The sequence below is a fragment of the Corvus moneduloides genome, chromosome 25, assembly GCF_009650955.1.
Source record: "Corvus moneduloides isolate bCorMon1 chromosome 25, bCorMon1.pri, whole genome shotgun sequence".
Classification (NCBI taxonomy): Eukaryota; Metazoa; Chordata; class Aves; order Passeriformes; family Corvidae; genus Corvus; species Corvus moneduloides.
In genome coordinates, this window is record NC_045500.1 from 1509328 (window position 1) to 1522939 (window position 13612).

General features: G+C 58.0%; 2 protein-coding genes across 2 annotated transcripts; one reads left to right on the plus strand and one right to left on the minus strand.

Annotated features, from left to right (window-relative positions):
* Positions 1–51: 51 nt before the first annotated feature.
* On the minus strand, positions 52–6374 carry SRPRA (SRP receptor subunit alpha). Its single transcript, XM_032133745.1, has 14 exons — positions 6207–6374; positions 5376–5459; positions 4407–4570; positions 4151–4311; positions 3876–4029; positions 3268–3418; positions 3001–3107; positions 2695–2813; positions 2325–2411; positions 2064–2236; positions 1760–1973; positions 1520–1683; positions 1299–1397; positions 52–1071 (listed from the first exon to the last, which is right to left on the minus strand). Exons 1-14 carry the CDS (start codon positions 6324–6326, stop codon positions 943–945), a joined length of 1926 nt encoding a protein of 641 aa, XP_031989636.1. The 5' UTR covers positions 6327–6374; the 3' UTR covers positions 52–942.
* Positions 6375–6470: 96 nt separating this feature from the next.
* FOXRED1 (FAD dependent oxidoreductase domain containing 1) lies at positions 6471–10596 on the plus strand. The gene is made up of 10 exons (XM_032133955.1): positions 6471–6678; positions 7357–7601; positions 7685–7795; positions 7877–7995; positions 8087–8181; positions 8341–8442; positions 8520–8587; positions 8670–8818; positions 9556–9685; positions 10141–10596. Exons 1-10 carry the CDS (start codon positions 6471–6473, stop codon positions 10498–10500), a joined length of 1587 nt encoding a protein of 528 aa, XP_031989846.1. The 3' UTR covers positions 10501–10596.
* The last annotated feature ends 3016 nt before the right edge of the window (positions 10597–13612 follow it).

The following is a 13612-nucleotide window of genomic DNA, read 5'->3' on the forward strand; positions in this document are numbered from 1 at the left end:
GAGTTCATCTCTCCCAAACCCAGTAGGAAACAGGTCCTGGCTGGAGGCAAGTTATTTATACACAGAGAACAAATTATGAAGTTTATTTTATATAAATTATGTCTCTTAGCAGACAGCATTCAATTTATTGCACTATAGCACATCTGCGATACAGAGCTACAAGACATCGTCAGAGAGGTTTGTATTATTCAGTGTAGCACTTCCGACCGGGATCAAGAGGCACTCGGAGGGGGGAGAAAGGGTGCAGGAAAGCAGCAAGCAGCCACCATTCTCTTCCAGTATTAATGTGGTTTGGTTTTTTTTTTTCCTTTTTACTAACAAATAATGCCAAGACCAGCAGGCAGGAGCCAGGTAGGCACGCTGCCTTCCTCCTCTGGACCCAGCTGCCACAGCTCTCCAGCTCCTGCCCAAATATGTGGTGTCTGGGGGCCCTGCTCCAGAGTCCGGGTGAGGACAGATATGGGGGACTTTAAGGCAATTCAGCATGTCCCCTCCAGCCCAGCACAGGCCGTCACCTTTTTTTGGTTTATCAGCTTCAGTGGAGCTGCCAGGAGCAGCACCATTAACAGCCAGATCTAACACTGCCCCTAAGCCCAAGTCCCTCCTGCCTCCTCCCTAAGCTGGTCTAAAAATCAAAAGCAGCTCAAAAAAAAGCCTTCAAACCCACCAAAAAGCACAGCAGATCCTGGCACCGCCCACCCCCCGTGCAGCACGAACAATACAAAGCTCTGGATTCGGCCTCCCCGCAAGGGAGCCTGCGTCACTGGACACAGACTGGAGGAACCCAGGGAAGGGCTTTTTGTGGATAAAAGGGGGTTTATCCAAAAAAAGTACTCCTCATGCTGCTATTCCTCCATTCTGGTCTGCACTACACGGGAAAGACTAGTCGGTGACAGGGTAAAGCATGTTCTTCTGGGACATCTGCACACAGCGATTTGGTGTTTAGGCCTTCATGAGCGCTGCGACCACGGCCTTGGCATTAAGGCTTCGCAGATCACAGTAGGTTTGTCCAGTACCAACGAAAACAATGGGCTTGCTCGTGATGTAGGTCATAGAGATGGCGGCTCCCACCTGCCGGGGACAAGCAGCACTGTTACATCCAGTGCTCCCCCTCAGGGAGCTCGTCATTCATTCATTCATTCATCCCCCACGTGTGGAAACCAGACTGCTAAATTTGGGCTCAATGGTTTAACCACAAGAGGAAAGTGCAGGAGTGCCCTGTGTTTGACAATTCCCGTCTCTCCCCTCCAGTCACCATCAGGAAGCTCCGTGCAGAGTCACCTCAGCAGCCTCCTTACCTTGTCATCAATGGTATCGAACTTGGTGAGGACGATGCCATCAATGAGCCGCGGTGTCTGGGCCATGGAGTGATCAGCCAGGGCCTTGTTGAACTTGACCTGAGGGAGAAAAAAGATCCAAGAAATGCACTGGTGGTGCTGCCACCATCCAATTCTCTGGTAAAACCTACAAACGGGTTCTTTCCCGCTCCATCTCTCAGGAACAAAGCCTCCACACTCACCAGCTGATCCACAGCCTCATTTCCCACCAGTGCTTCCCCAACGAACAGGACCAGGTCAGGAGCGTTGACAGCGATGAGTTTGGCCAGAGCGGTCATCAGGGGCGCGTTGTCCTGCATGCGGCCCGCCGTGTCCACCAGCACCACGTCAAAGCCCTGGTTCCGAGCTGGGGCGGCAGGGAGGCAGCGTGAAGGACGGCGCTCGCCCAGGACAGCCACGCCCGCCCCCGGCTCTGCGCATACCGTAGGAGATGGCCTCCATGGCGATGCCCGCAGCGTCCTTGCCGTAGCCCTTCTCGTAGAGCTGCACCATGGTGCGCCCGCCGTGGCTCTCCGGAGGGTGCAGCGCGTTGAGGCGGCGGGTGTGGGTGCGCAGCTGCTCCACCGCTCCCGCACGGAACGTGTCACACGCGGCGATGAGGACGCTGAAGCCGTTCTCGATGAGCCAGAACGAGATCTGCAGGGGGTAACAGATCAAAAAAGCCCCTTAGGAGCTGCACAGCCTGACCCCACCACCCTGATCCTGTGATCCAGGATCCTGTCCTACCTTGGCCAGGTTGGTGGACTTCCCGACACCGTTGACGCCACAAAAGGTTACGACGTAGGGCCGGCGATGGCGCTGGGCATCCATGACATCGCGGAGGACGTCCACACGGCGCTGGGGCTGCAGGATCTGCACCAGGGCCTCCTGCAGCGCCTGCTTCACCGTCGAGGTTACCGCTGGGAGGAAGGGGATGGAAAAAGGACATGTCACACGTGGGGAATACGCCTGAGCTCCAAACACACAGCACGCCACGTGGACACTTACTGGTGAACGTTCCCATCACCTTCCCTTCCAGTTTCTTGGCCACAGATTCACAGAGCTGCACTGCAATCTCAGCTGCCACATTTTTAGCTTGGAGAAAGACAGAGCAAGGAGTCAGTGCTGCTGAGAAGGTTACGCACGTCCCCCATCGGCGTCAAGGGAAGGATGGAGTCAATGTGCAGGATCCCCACCGGACCTGACTGCTACATCCCTTTTGCTGCACCATCCAGGGATCCCCAGGGGCAAGACAGAAACCCACCACAGTTCCTGTGGGCAGGAACATCCCAAACCACAGGCACTACCCACACTGGGGCCCACCCAGCAGAGCACAGGGAACCGCCACTAATCCCTCACACCACAGATCCAGACATACCAATCAAGTGATCCTTCATCTTCTCCAGCACGGGGTCCATGTCCTCTCTTGTCAAGCTCTTGGAACCCACCAGGCCCTTCAGCATGCCAAACATGCCCCCCAGGCCACCCTTCTTCACACTGTGGAGAAGCAGAAGAGTTACACTGAGGCTTGAGAGTGAATTGCAAAGGTCGGATGCAGAAGGGCCTGCCCTGAGTGGACAAACACACCAGTTTGTCTGTCCTGCGTTACTGGTTAGACTGGAACAGGAGTTACAGGAGAGAAATCAAGAACCATGTGACAAGCAGGGGCTGTGGGAGCCTCTACCTGGGTTTCGAAGGGTTCTGGACAACTTTCTCCTCTTCAGCTTCATCATCGCTCTCATACTCCAGGTCATAAAGGCGGCCGGGCTCCCGATTTTTGTCCCCCAGGGCCTGCGAGGGGAAGAAGCAGCTTTATGGGCCGGGTGCTACGATGCCTGTTTCATGTTTCTTCACGATCCATTCTCATCCAGGCATGGAGACTGGGTTCATAATGCCCAGCTGATCCCAGAGAATGCAAGACAGCAAACGGGGCCACCTGAATTTTCCTTACCATGTCGGGGTCAAACTCCTCCACGGGACAAGCCTCCGTGCTGCCGTTGGTAGCAGAATTACTGTAATCGAGTACTTTGGCATTAGAGTTCCCCAGATCCCACACCCGGGGCTTCTTCCCCTTCTCCTTCTGTGCGTCGGGCTTTGGAGATCTGGTGGAACAAAGACCAGAAACACGTTGTGTTCAGTGCAGGGAAGTAGCAGCCATTGCCTCCTTAGGAGATGTGAAAAATAAAAGCCTGGATTACCCAAAAAGGCAGAAATTGACTGATCTGATCTCCAGAGTTTATTTATCTGAACTTTAACCCTGTATGGCACCACCTCCCCTCAAGCCAGGCATGGATGGACAGCTGCTGTCTGCTCACTAATGACAGGTCTGGACCTCTCCCAGGGTTTCTGGATCTCCCAGCAAAGGGAATCAGGTTCTATTACCCATCTAGGACCCCCAGGTATCTTCTCCCAGTCTTTTCAGCAAGCAGGGAAATAAGGAAAAGGGAAATAAGGTCCAGGAGAGTAAGGTCTGGCTTCCAGGGGTCACCAAAAGGAGGAGAGATTCCACCATGGCCTAGCTGGAACCACAGGCAGATTGACCGTGATCTCATCACCCACCTGGACTTCTCCCCAGCTTTCATGTGTCTCCTGAAGAATTCCTCCCGGTTCTTCTGCAGGATTTCATCCTTGGTCAGTTCCTCCTTGTCCCCTGCTGCCGAGAGCTGCTTGTCACCCGCAGATGCTTTACTGGGCGCTGCCACAGCTTCAGTTCCTGACAGGAAGAGCCCCAACACAAGCTCAGACCAGCTCCAAGCGGATTGGGAAAGCACAGGCTGCAACACATTGCTCTGGAATATTTATTTCCCTCCCATTTATCTTCCCCATCAACTCACCATCCTTTTTGGAACCTTTGTTCTTCTTGTTCTTGACCTTCTCCTTTGGTTTCTCCCCTCGGGTTTCAATCATACACTTGACAGTCTTCTGGGATTTCAGAGACTGCTCAAACGTCTTCATTACCGTGGGAGCTCGGACTTTGCTGCTTTCCTCTGCATCCCTGCGGGGAGGTGACCCATTAGCCTGGATTTCAGCTCTTCCCCCCTCCCACCTCTGCTCAAAACAGAAATTTAAGACAAAACCCAAGCTCTCTACCGGAGGAGGCGCATGAAGTCATCTTTAAAATCAAAGGTGCCATTTAGGAGGCCCAGGGCGCCCTTCTGCTGGAACTCGTTGCGGTATTTGTCTCGGAACTCCTTATGGACGTCGTCTATCAACTTGTCCACGTAGGTTAGAGTCAGGATCTTCTGGAAGCCCACCTGCCAAGGAGCACGGCCAACAGACACTGCACTTCCAGCTCCTTCCACAGCAGCAAGGAAGCAAAAAAACCTCTTTGTTTAATTCAGAGTTCTTTAATGTGCGTGAGCTTCAGCCTGCACTTTCTGCTCCAGCTACCCAGGTTTTTAAAATGCCCCCAAAAAGTTAAAACAGCCCAGAGCTTTGCTTCCACAGGTGACCCCAACGCACACAGGCTGTCTCATGGCAACAAGGACACGTAGGGCAAGGGCAGAAAACCTTTAGCTTATCTGTGGGTCAACAGGGAAGGTTGTAATGGATTTATGGAGATAAGGTGCCAGGAGACTGAAAAGGAGAGCGGTAAATGCTCCTTAAAGTGAAGGGAATGACACATTTCTGGCTTTTTTTCAATAGATCTGGCCAAACTGAAGTTTTACAAGGCTGCAGTTTCTATTTGAGGTTTGATTAGTTTTAATCCTGTTGCAGATGATTAAAATAAGCTGCTACTGCAGCAGCATTCAACTGATAGACACCCATGTCCCCCTCCTGGGGGAAGCCTGGCTACACTGGGGTCACTGCTCAGCATGCCCCTGAAACCCTCATCACACCCCCTCACCCCCCCAAAATCCCAAGACTGGGGAGCCAAACCAGTCTGGGAGCCGCGGTCCAGCCCTACGCAATGCAAACAGCTGTTTGCTCAAACCTCAGCACACCGGGAACCATTCCCCCTCTTTTCTGGGGCAATCCCCTTCCTTCGGGTTTGGGGCCACATGGGGGGCTAGAGGGACCCTCCTGCGATACCAGGGGTGCCTAGAGGGGGTCACTTACCACAAACACCAGCTCAAACTGGTTGTCCAGTTTGTACTTAAGCGTGAGGGCTTCATGGGTGAAGGAGTTGTTGCCACCTCTCTCCTGGGGGAGAGGAGCCGTCAGAATGGGGGTGCCAGCACCACCCATCACCTCCTCATCCCTGTCACCCCCCTTTCCCAAAGTGGTCCAGCATCCCTTACACATGACCCCACACCCTCTGGGCAGGTGCTCCCACCCATCCTCCCCCAGCTGGGTGATCCCCCCCACCCCCGAGCTGGTCATGCCCCCCCCTCCCCCATCCCAGGTAGGTAGTGCCACCTTTCTTCCCCCCCCATCCCAGGCAGGCGGTCCCACCCAAGTCTCTCTGCTCCCCAGGGTGACGGTCCCATCCATACCCCCAAACGGGTGACCCCACACCGTCCCTACCCCCAGAGCTGCTCCTGCCTCTGTGTACCCCCAGCAGGTGCTCGCACCTCTGTGCCACCCTCCGCCCCCGGTCCCCAGGTAATGGTCCCACTCACGTGTGCCCCCTCCTCACGCAGGGCCTCCCATCCACCTCCCCCCTCACCGGGGCGACACCATTCCCTCAGAGGGGTGCTCGTGCCCTGTTTCCCCCCTCCCCAGGCAGGCGGTCCCAGTCCCCGTTCCCCCGCCAGCTACGTGGGCCCGCCTGATCTCCCCTCCCAGGTAGGTGCTCCCATCCCCACCTCCCCCGCCATGCCCCTAGTCTCACCGATTCTCCCTCCCCAGGCAGATGGTTCCCCCCCTCACGGCAAGTGGGCTCGCCCGCTCCCCCCTCACCAGGTATGTGACCCCTACCCAACCCTCCGCCCCCCGGTCCCGCCCGACCTGCAGGAGGACGGAGCGGATGAGGGCGTTGACGGGGGCGGTGGCGGCGGGCCCGCGCACGCCCTGGAAGCACCAGAGGACGAGGCCGCCCTTGCTGAAGATGGTGAAGAAGTCGAGCATGGCGGCGGCGCCGGGCCCGGCGGGGCGCACACGTCGCTCTGCCCCGCGCTTCCGCCGGAAGTTCCGCCCCCCCCGCGCCGTTGGCGGGATGGCGGCGGGCGGGGGGCGGGGCGGGGGGCGGAGCTACGGGGAGGGGGCGGGGCCATGCTGCGGTGCGGGCGCGCGCTGCGCGTGCCGGGCCGGGGGGCGCTGGGAGCGGGGACCCCGGGGAGGGCCCCGGGATGGGGGGGGACCCCGGAACCGGGGGGGATCCCGGGATGGAGGGGGACCCCGGAACCAGGGGGGATCCCGGGATGGGCCTCGGGCCGCCCCCTCCGCACCGCGGCTCCGCTCAGCTCCGACTTCTTCCGCGGTGAGATCCGGAGGGGTCCCGGGCACCGCAGCGGGGATTTGGGGGACACGGGGAGGGGCACGGGAGGAATGGGGGGGGGGGGGGGTGTGGATCGCTGAGGATGGGGGGGAGATCAAGTAAATTGGGGGGTCCCAGGGAACGGAGGGGTTGCTGGCGTGTAGGAGGATGTACGGCGGGGTCCGGAGTGCTGGGAATGGGGACGGGGTCGGAGGAATGGGGTGTCCCGGGAATGGGGGGTGCTGGGGTGGTTATGGGGTATATGGGAGGGTGCCAGAGGGGCTTGGGGGTGATCCCTGGGGACTGCGGGAGATCACAGTGCGCATTGGAGGGGTTGGGGGAGAATTGGGCGGCTGGTGGTCTCAGAGGAGACTGGGGGATTCCAGACGGCCCAGGGGAGACTGGAGGAAGGGTCCCAGTGGGAACTGGGGGTCCCAAGGGGGCACTGGTGGCGAGACTGGGGGACCGCGAGGGACTGGTGGGGATCCCAGGGACGTTTCCCCCGTGCCCCAGGAGGAGCTGGGGGGTTCGCAGAGAGGCCTGGGGGGAGTCTGAGGAAGCGGGGCTACCCGGGGAGTGTCCTAGAGGGGTCCCAAGGGGTGCAGAGGGCACTGGGGTAGGTGGTCCATGGGGGCTGCCAGCTGTGCCCCCCAGGCTCCATCGCCCCCTTTGGCCCGGCAGAGCTGGGGCAGACCCTGCAGCGCATGGGACAGACCCTGAGGGATCAGCTGCCGGCCGCGGCGAGCGGAGGACGGGGCTGGATCCCCCCGGGAACCCACCCGCACCCCCGGCCCCCCGACGAGGCCGATGTGGTGGTGGTGGGGGGCGGCGTGGTGGGCTGGTCCGTGGCCTACTGGCTGAAGGTGCTGGAGGGCCGGCGGCGGCGGCACGGAATGAGGGTGCTCGTGGTGGAGCGGGACCCCATGGTGAGACACCCCCTTCCCAGGGCAGGGTACGGCCATGGGAAACCCCCTGAACCCCTTTTATTTTTTGGGGTCCTCTCCTTCAGTATTCCAGAGCCTCCACGGTGCTGTCGGTGGGGGGGATCCGGCAGCAGTTTTCCCTCCGGGAAAATATCCAAATGTCCCGTTTCTCTGCCAGCTTCCTCCGCGACATCAATGTATGTGGGGTTGGTTATATGGGCGGGGGGGAATTTGGGGAATCCAGCCCCACTCACCGTGGTCCCCCTATCTCCTTACAGGAGCACCTTGGGGTGCCGAATGAGCCCCCCATCGACATCCAGTTCCAGCCCTCGGGATATCTGTTCCTGGCATCCCCCCAGAGCGCTGCCGCGCTGGAGGCCACTGTCCAGCTCCAGAGGTGGGGGACACACACAGGACCCTCCCGGGGGGGACAGGTTTCAGGGGGTGAGGGTCATCTTGACCCTCCTCCACATGCTGGCCATCCCCAGGGACGAAGGGGCACAGGTGACCCTGCTGTCCCCCACCCAGCTGAAGGCGAAATTCCCCTGGATAAACACGGAGGATGTGGCTGTGGCATCCTATGGTACGTGGGAGGATGGGGGAGGGCAACACCCTTCCTCATCCTCATCCCCATGCTCCCGATGCATTCTGGCTTTATTTATGGAAAGGGAAGTCCAGCCCCCCAAAAAGTGCATGTATTGGTGGGTCACGCTGTAGTCCCCCCCCATGTTTCCCTGCCCAGGTCTGGAGGATGAAGGCTGGTTCGACCCCTGGACCCTCCTCAACGCTTTCCGGCGCAAAGCCACATCCCTGGGGGTCCAGAGCTGCTCCGGGGAGGTGCGAGGTGAGGGATGGGGGTGCACAGTGAGGATTCCCTCCTGCCACCCCCAGGACCCCCCACCTGACCCCAAAACCCTCCAGCTTTTGTCACCTCAGCCAACCACATGATGCCACCAGCACCGCCGTCGGCGCGCATCAAATACGTCCACGTGAGTGTCTGTGCCACCCCCCAGCTTCCCAGGAGCGCCCGTGACCCCCTGGCACCCGTGACCCCCGTCTGTGCCCTCCCAGATCTACATGCCAGACAGCCTGGAATACCAGCCGGTCGCCTGTGCCATCGTGGTCAATGCTGCAGGTGCCTGGGCTGGGAAGCTGCTGGAGGCAGACGGGCTGCCCAGGGGGCTGTGCCGGCCCCCCCTGCCCATCCAGCCCAGGAAGAGGTACCGGGGGCTCCCAGCAGGGACAGCCGGGCAGCACCCCTCTGTTGTGGGGCAGCTCCTGGGGTCAGAGTGGGGACACATCCCAGCAACTCCTTTTTCAGGGGGGTGATCCCCTTGGTGCTGTTTTGGGGAGCACCCCCCACCCCTGTGTTGTGGGTACTTTTATTTTGGGGGGGTGTCATCCTGGCACCCCTCTGTCTAAGAGGGGGTGACGTGAACCCCTGGGTGCTATCTTGGGAGGGATCACAGAATGGGACACACGTCCCAGCACCCACCACCCTCCAGCTTCTGGGGTTGATGGTGAGCTTCCTCAGTCTGTTGTTTGGAAGTGGGGTCTTGCATCCTGGAGCTCCCATTATTCCTCAAGTGCCCCCAGCCCCAGTGTCCCCATTACATCCCCATACTCCCAATCCCAGTGTCCCCATTATCTCCTCAGTGTCACCTATTTCCCCTCAGTGCCCCTAGCCCCAGTATCCACAGTATTCCCCCAGTATTCCCAGTGCCCCCATTATTCCCCCAGTGCCTCCATTACCTTGACTCCAGCCCAATTATCCCCATTACCCCTCACAGTATTTCAATTATCCCCACACTCCCAGCCCCTCCAGTGTGTCTAGGAGTGACGTGACCCCTCCATGTTATTTTTGGGGGGGGGTCAAACATCTCCCCATCCCAGCCCCACTGCACCATATTGGGGGACAGGGGGAGCACCCCTCACACTCTTTTTGGGGGTTCCCCAGGTATGTGTTCTCCTGGCACTGCCGCAATGGCCCTGGCCTCTCCTGCCCCTTCCTCATCGACACCTCCGGTGCTTATTTCCGTCGGGATGGCTTCGCTGGGAACTACCTGGGCGGGATGAGCCCCTCTGAGGTGAGCCCGTGGGGTCGCCTAATATTACCACAGGCCTGGGCCCTAGGGTGTATCACGGTGTCCCACAGCCATAGGGAGGAGGAGAAAGAAGATCCAGCAGGCAGGAATTGTGTAGCAAGATTGATTTATTTAATTATTTTACAAACTCTTTTATAGACTTTTTTCTTCATAGTCTAATTGGACAAAGGATCAGCCACCCCTTGGGGTGATTGGCCAAAATCCTAAAACATCCATTGTCAAAATATTTTTCTACTGTACCATAAACAAGACTTTTCAAGGTTGCAGGTGGCTTGGTTGTTTACAGAACTCTGCTGCATCTTCTGTGAGAGAGAAAAGTCTCTCACGGACTTAGAAAATAGCAAGAAAATCCTCGCTAGCAGCATTTTTGTATCCACACCCTAAGATCATTCACCCCCCTGTTCTTCATCAGACTCCCCGAGTTTATCCTTTCCCAGGAGGAAGAGCCAGATCCCAGCGATCTCTCGGTGGATCACGATTATTTCCAGGAGCAGGTCTGGCCCCGGCTGGCTCGGCGGGTCCCGGCTTTCGAATCCCTGCGGGTCCAGGGCTCTTGGGCGGGATACTACGACTACAACACCTTTGACCAGAACGTGGTGCTGGGCCCGCACCCCCGGCTGGAAAACCTGTTTCTGGCTGCGGGTTTTAGTGGCCATGGGCTCCAACACTCGCCAGCTGCCGGCAGGGCCATGGCTGAGCTGGTGATCAAGGGCCGCTACGAGACCCTGGATCTGCGGAGGCTGGGGTGGGACAGGCTGGTGGATGGGGAGCCGCTGGAGGAGCATGGCGTGGTTTGATGGGGGTGGGGAGGGGGGAAACTGAGGCACAGCCATGGACCCCCCCTCCCCAGGCCAGAGGTTGTGCCCTGTAGGAATAAAATGGTTGGATGATGAGTGTGCCGGGGAATTAATGGGGTCCACACCTGCCATGCTCCCTCCAGCAGTGCTACCAGTATCCCACCCAGTACCCTCAGTTCTAATGTCCCCATTAAGACCCTCCACAGCTTCAGTGTCCTCACTACGCCCTGTTCCATCCCAGTATCCCCATTATGTTCCCATACTCCCAGTCCCAGTGTCCCCAGTATCCCACAATGTTACCTATTGCCTCCCCAGTTCCCCCCAGTCCCAGTGTCCTCACTGTCGCCCATTCCCCCAGTGCTCCCATTATCCCTCCAATGCCCTCCATTCCCAGTACCCCCATTATGTTCCTGTGCCCCAGGCCCAGTGTCCGTGTTACTCCCCCAGTGTCCCCACTAGCCCCCATTTCCCCCCACACTTCCATTATGATCCAGTGCCCTCAATATTCCCCCAGTGCCTCCAGCCCCAATATACCCCCAGGGATCCCATTATCCCCACAGTGCCTCCAGCCCCAGTATCCTCAGTATCCCACCACTGTCCTGCAGTGTCCCCATCTCCAGTGCCCCAGTATCCCACCAGTGCTCCCATTATCCACCCCAGTGTCCCCAGTTGCAGTATGCCCATTACCTCATCCAGTGCTCCCATTATCTCCCCAGTGCCCCCAGCCCCAGTGTTCCCAGTATCCCCCATATCCCCCCAGTATCCCCCAGTGTTCCCAGTATCCCCCAGTATCCCCAGTGTCCCCTGTATCCCTCCAGTATCCCCCGGTGTTCCCAGTATCCCCAGTGTCCCCAGTATCCCCCCAGTGTCCCCCAGTATTCCCGGTATCCCCCAGTATCCCCAGTATTCCCAGTATCCCCCCAGTGTCCCCCAGTATTCCCAGTATTTCCGGTACCCCCCAGTACCCCCCGTTGGGGTTTTAGTTTAGTCCTAGTTTTTTCCTAAACATATGCATGTTGCTACGGGACAAATGGCTGTACTTAAGAAAGACGAAAGAGCTGCCCATTGGGGGTGGGGTGGGCCTGGCTACTCCTTTGTTTCACCTGGGTGTGGGGTCAGTTCGCTCTCGGCGTTTGGGGAGAGAAGCTGCAGACAAAGGAGCTGCTGGTTCTTTTTTTGGCCGTTTTTCTTTCTGCTGGAAACAACGCCGGGATCCCAAAGCCGCTTTCCCTGCCCTGCTGGAGGCCGGGCTGTGGCCGCCCTGCCTCGCTGCTGCTTCGAGCCTTCGCTACGCTGTAGCCGTGCTCTCCCTGCCTGCGTGGACCTCCGGGGGGTTCCCCGTTTGGATACATCTCATCTGTCCTCTGGGATCTGTGCTCGTCCCTGCCGTTCCAGCCTGCTGTTCCCGAGAGCCCGGGATCGGCTGCCCAGGGGTTTGTGAGGCCTTTGTCCCATCCCTTCCCGGGATCCCGGGGCACCGGTGCCGCGTGCTCCCCGAGCTCGCTCCGGAGCGCCCCCTGCAGCCGCGGGGGAACCATCGCACCTGCCCTGCTCACCGGGAGCCGCCAGCGCCCCTGCCGGCTGCGAGCGGAACTGCACCCGAGGGGAAAGGGCCTGACAGCCGAGAAGGCTGGGGCTGGGTTTGGGATTGTTTGCTGTTACTGCCATAGTTGTTGTTGTTTTGTTTGAGTGCTTATATACATATAGATATATATAGAGAGAGAGTAAAGAGCTGTTATTCCTATTTCCCACATCTTTGCCTAAAAGCCCTTGATTTCAAAATTATAATAACTCGGAGGGAAAAGGGGTTACATCTGCCACTTCAAGGGAGGCTTCTGCCTTCCTTAGCAGACACCTGTCTTTCAAAACCAGGACACCCCCAGTACCTCCCAGTATCCCCAGTATTCCCAGTATCCCCCAGCATTCCCCAGTATCCCCCAGTATCCCCCAGTATCCCCCAGTATTCCCAGTATCTCCCAGTATCCCCAGTATCCCCCAGTATTCCCAGTACCCCCCAGTATCCCTAGTATTCCCAGTATTCCCAGTATTCCCAGTACCCCCCAGTATTCCCAGTATCCCCAGTATTCCCAGTATCCCCCAGTATCCCCAGTATCTCCAGTATCCCCCAGTATCCCCCAGCATTCCCCAGTATCCCCCAGTATCCCCCAGTATCCCACAGTATTCCCAGTATCTCCCAGTATCCCCAGTATCCCCCAGTATTCCCAGTACCCCCCAGTATCCCTAGTATTCCCAGTATTCCCAGTATTCCCAGTACCCCCCAGTATTCCCAGTATCCCCAGTATTCCCAGTATCCCCCAGTATCCCCCAGTATCCCACAGTATTCCCAGTATCTCCCAGTATCCCCAGTATCCCCCAGTATTCCCAGTACCCCCCAGTATTCCCAGTATCCCCCAGCATTCCCCAGTATCCCCCAGTATCCCCCAGTATCCCACAGTATTCCCAGTATCTCCCAGTATCCCCAGTATCCCCCAGTATTCCCAGTACCCCCCAGTATCCCTAGTATTCCCAGTATTCCCAGTATTCCCAGTACCCCCCAGTATTCCCAGTATCCCCAGTATTCCCAGTATCCCCCAGTATCCCCAGTATCTCCAGTATCCCCCAGTATCCCCCAGCATTCCCCAGTATCCCCCAGTATCCCCCAGTATCCCACAGTATTCCCAGTATCTCCCAGTATCCCCAGTATCCCCCAGTATTCCCAGTACCCCCCAGTATCCCTAGTATTCCCAGTATTCCCAGTATTCCCAGTACCCCCCAGTATTCCCAGTATCCCCAGTATTCCCAGTATCCCCCAGTATCCCCCAGTATCCCACAGTATTCCCAGTATCTCCCAGTATCCCCAGTATCCCCCAGTATTCCCAGTACCCCCCAGTATCCCTAGTATTCCCAGTATTCCCAGTATTCCCAGTACCCCCCAGTATTCCCAGTATCCCCAGTATTCCCAGTATCTCCCAGTATCCCCAGTATCCCCCAGTATTCCCAGTACCCCCCAGTATCCCTAGTATTCCCAGTATTCCCAGTATTCCCAGTACCCCCCAGTATTCCCAGTATCCCCAGTATTCCCAGTATCCCCCAGTATCCCCAGTATCTCCAG

Coding starts and splice junctions, on each gene's coding strand:
- SRPRA (XM_032133745.1), bottom strand. CDS start 6,326: ATGCTCGACTTCTTCACCATCTTCAGCAAGGGCGGCCTCGTCCTCTGG. Junction 3,108..3,267: donor AGGAGTTTGACCCCGACATG/GTAAGGAAAATT, acceptor TTCCCCTCGCAG/GCCCTGGGGGACAAAAATCG. Junction 1,974..2,063: donor AGTCCACCAACCTGGCCAAG/GTAGGACAGGAT, acceptor TACCCCCTGCAG/ATCTCGTTCTGGCTCATCGA.
- FOXRED1 (XM_032133955.1), top strand. CDS start 6,471: ATGCTGCGGTGCGGGCGCGCGCTGCGCGTGCCGGGCCGGGGGGCGCTG. Junction 7,796..7,876: donor GCTTCCTCCGCGACATCAAT/GTATGTGGGGTT, acceptor ATCTCCTTACAG/GAGCACCTTGGGGTGCCGAA. Junction 8,819..9,555: donor CCCATCCAGCCCAGGAAGAG/GTACCGGGGGCT, acceptor GGGGTTCCCCAG/GTATGTGTTCTCCTGGCACT.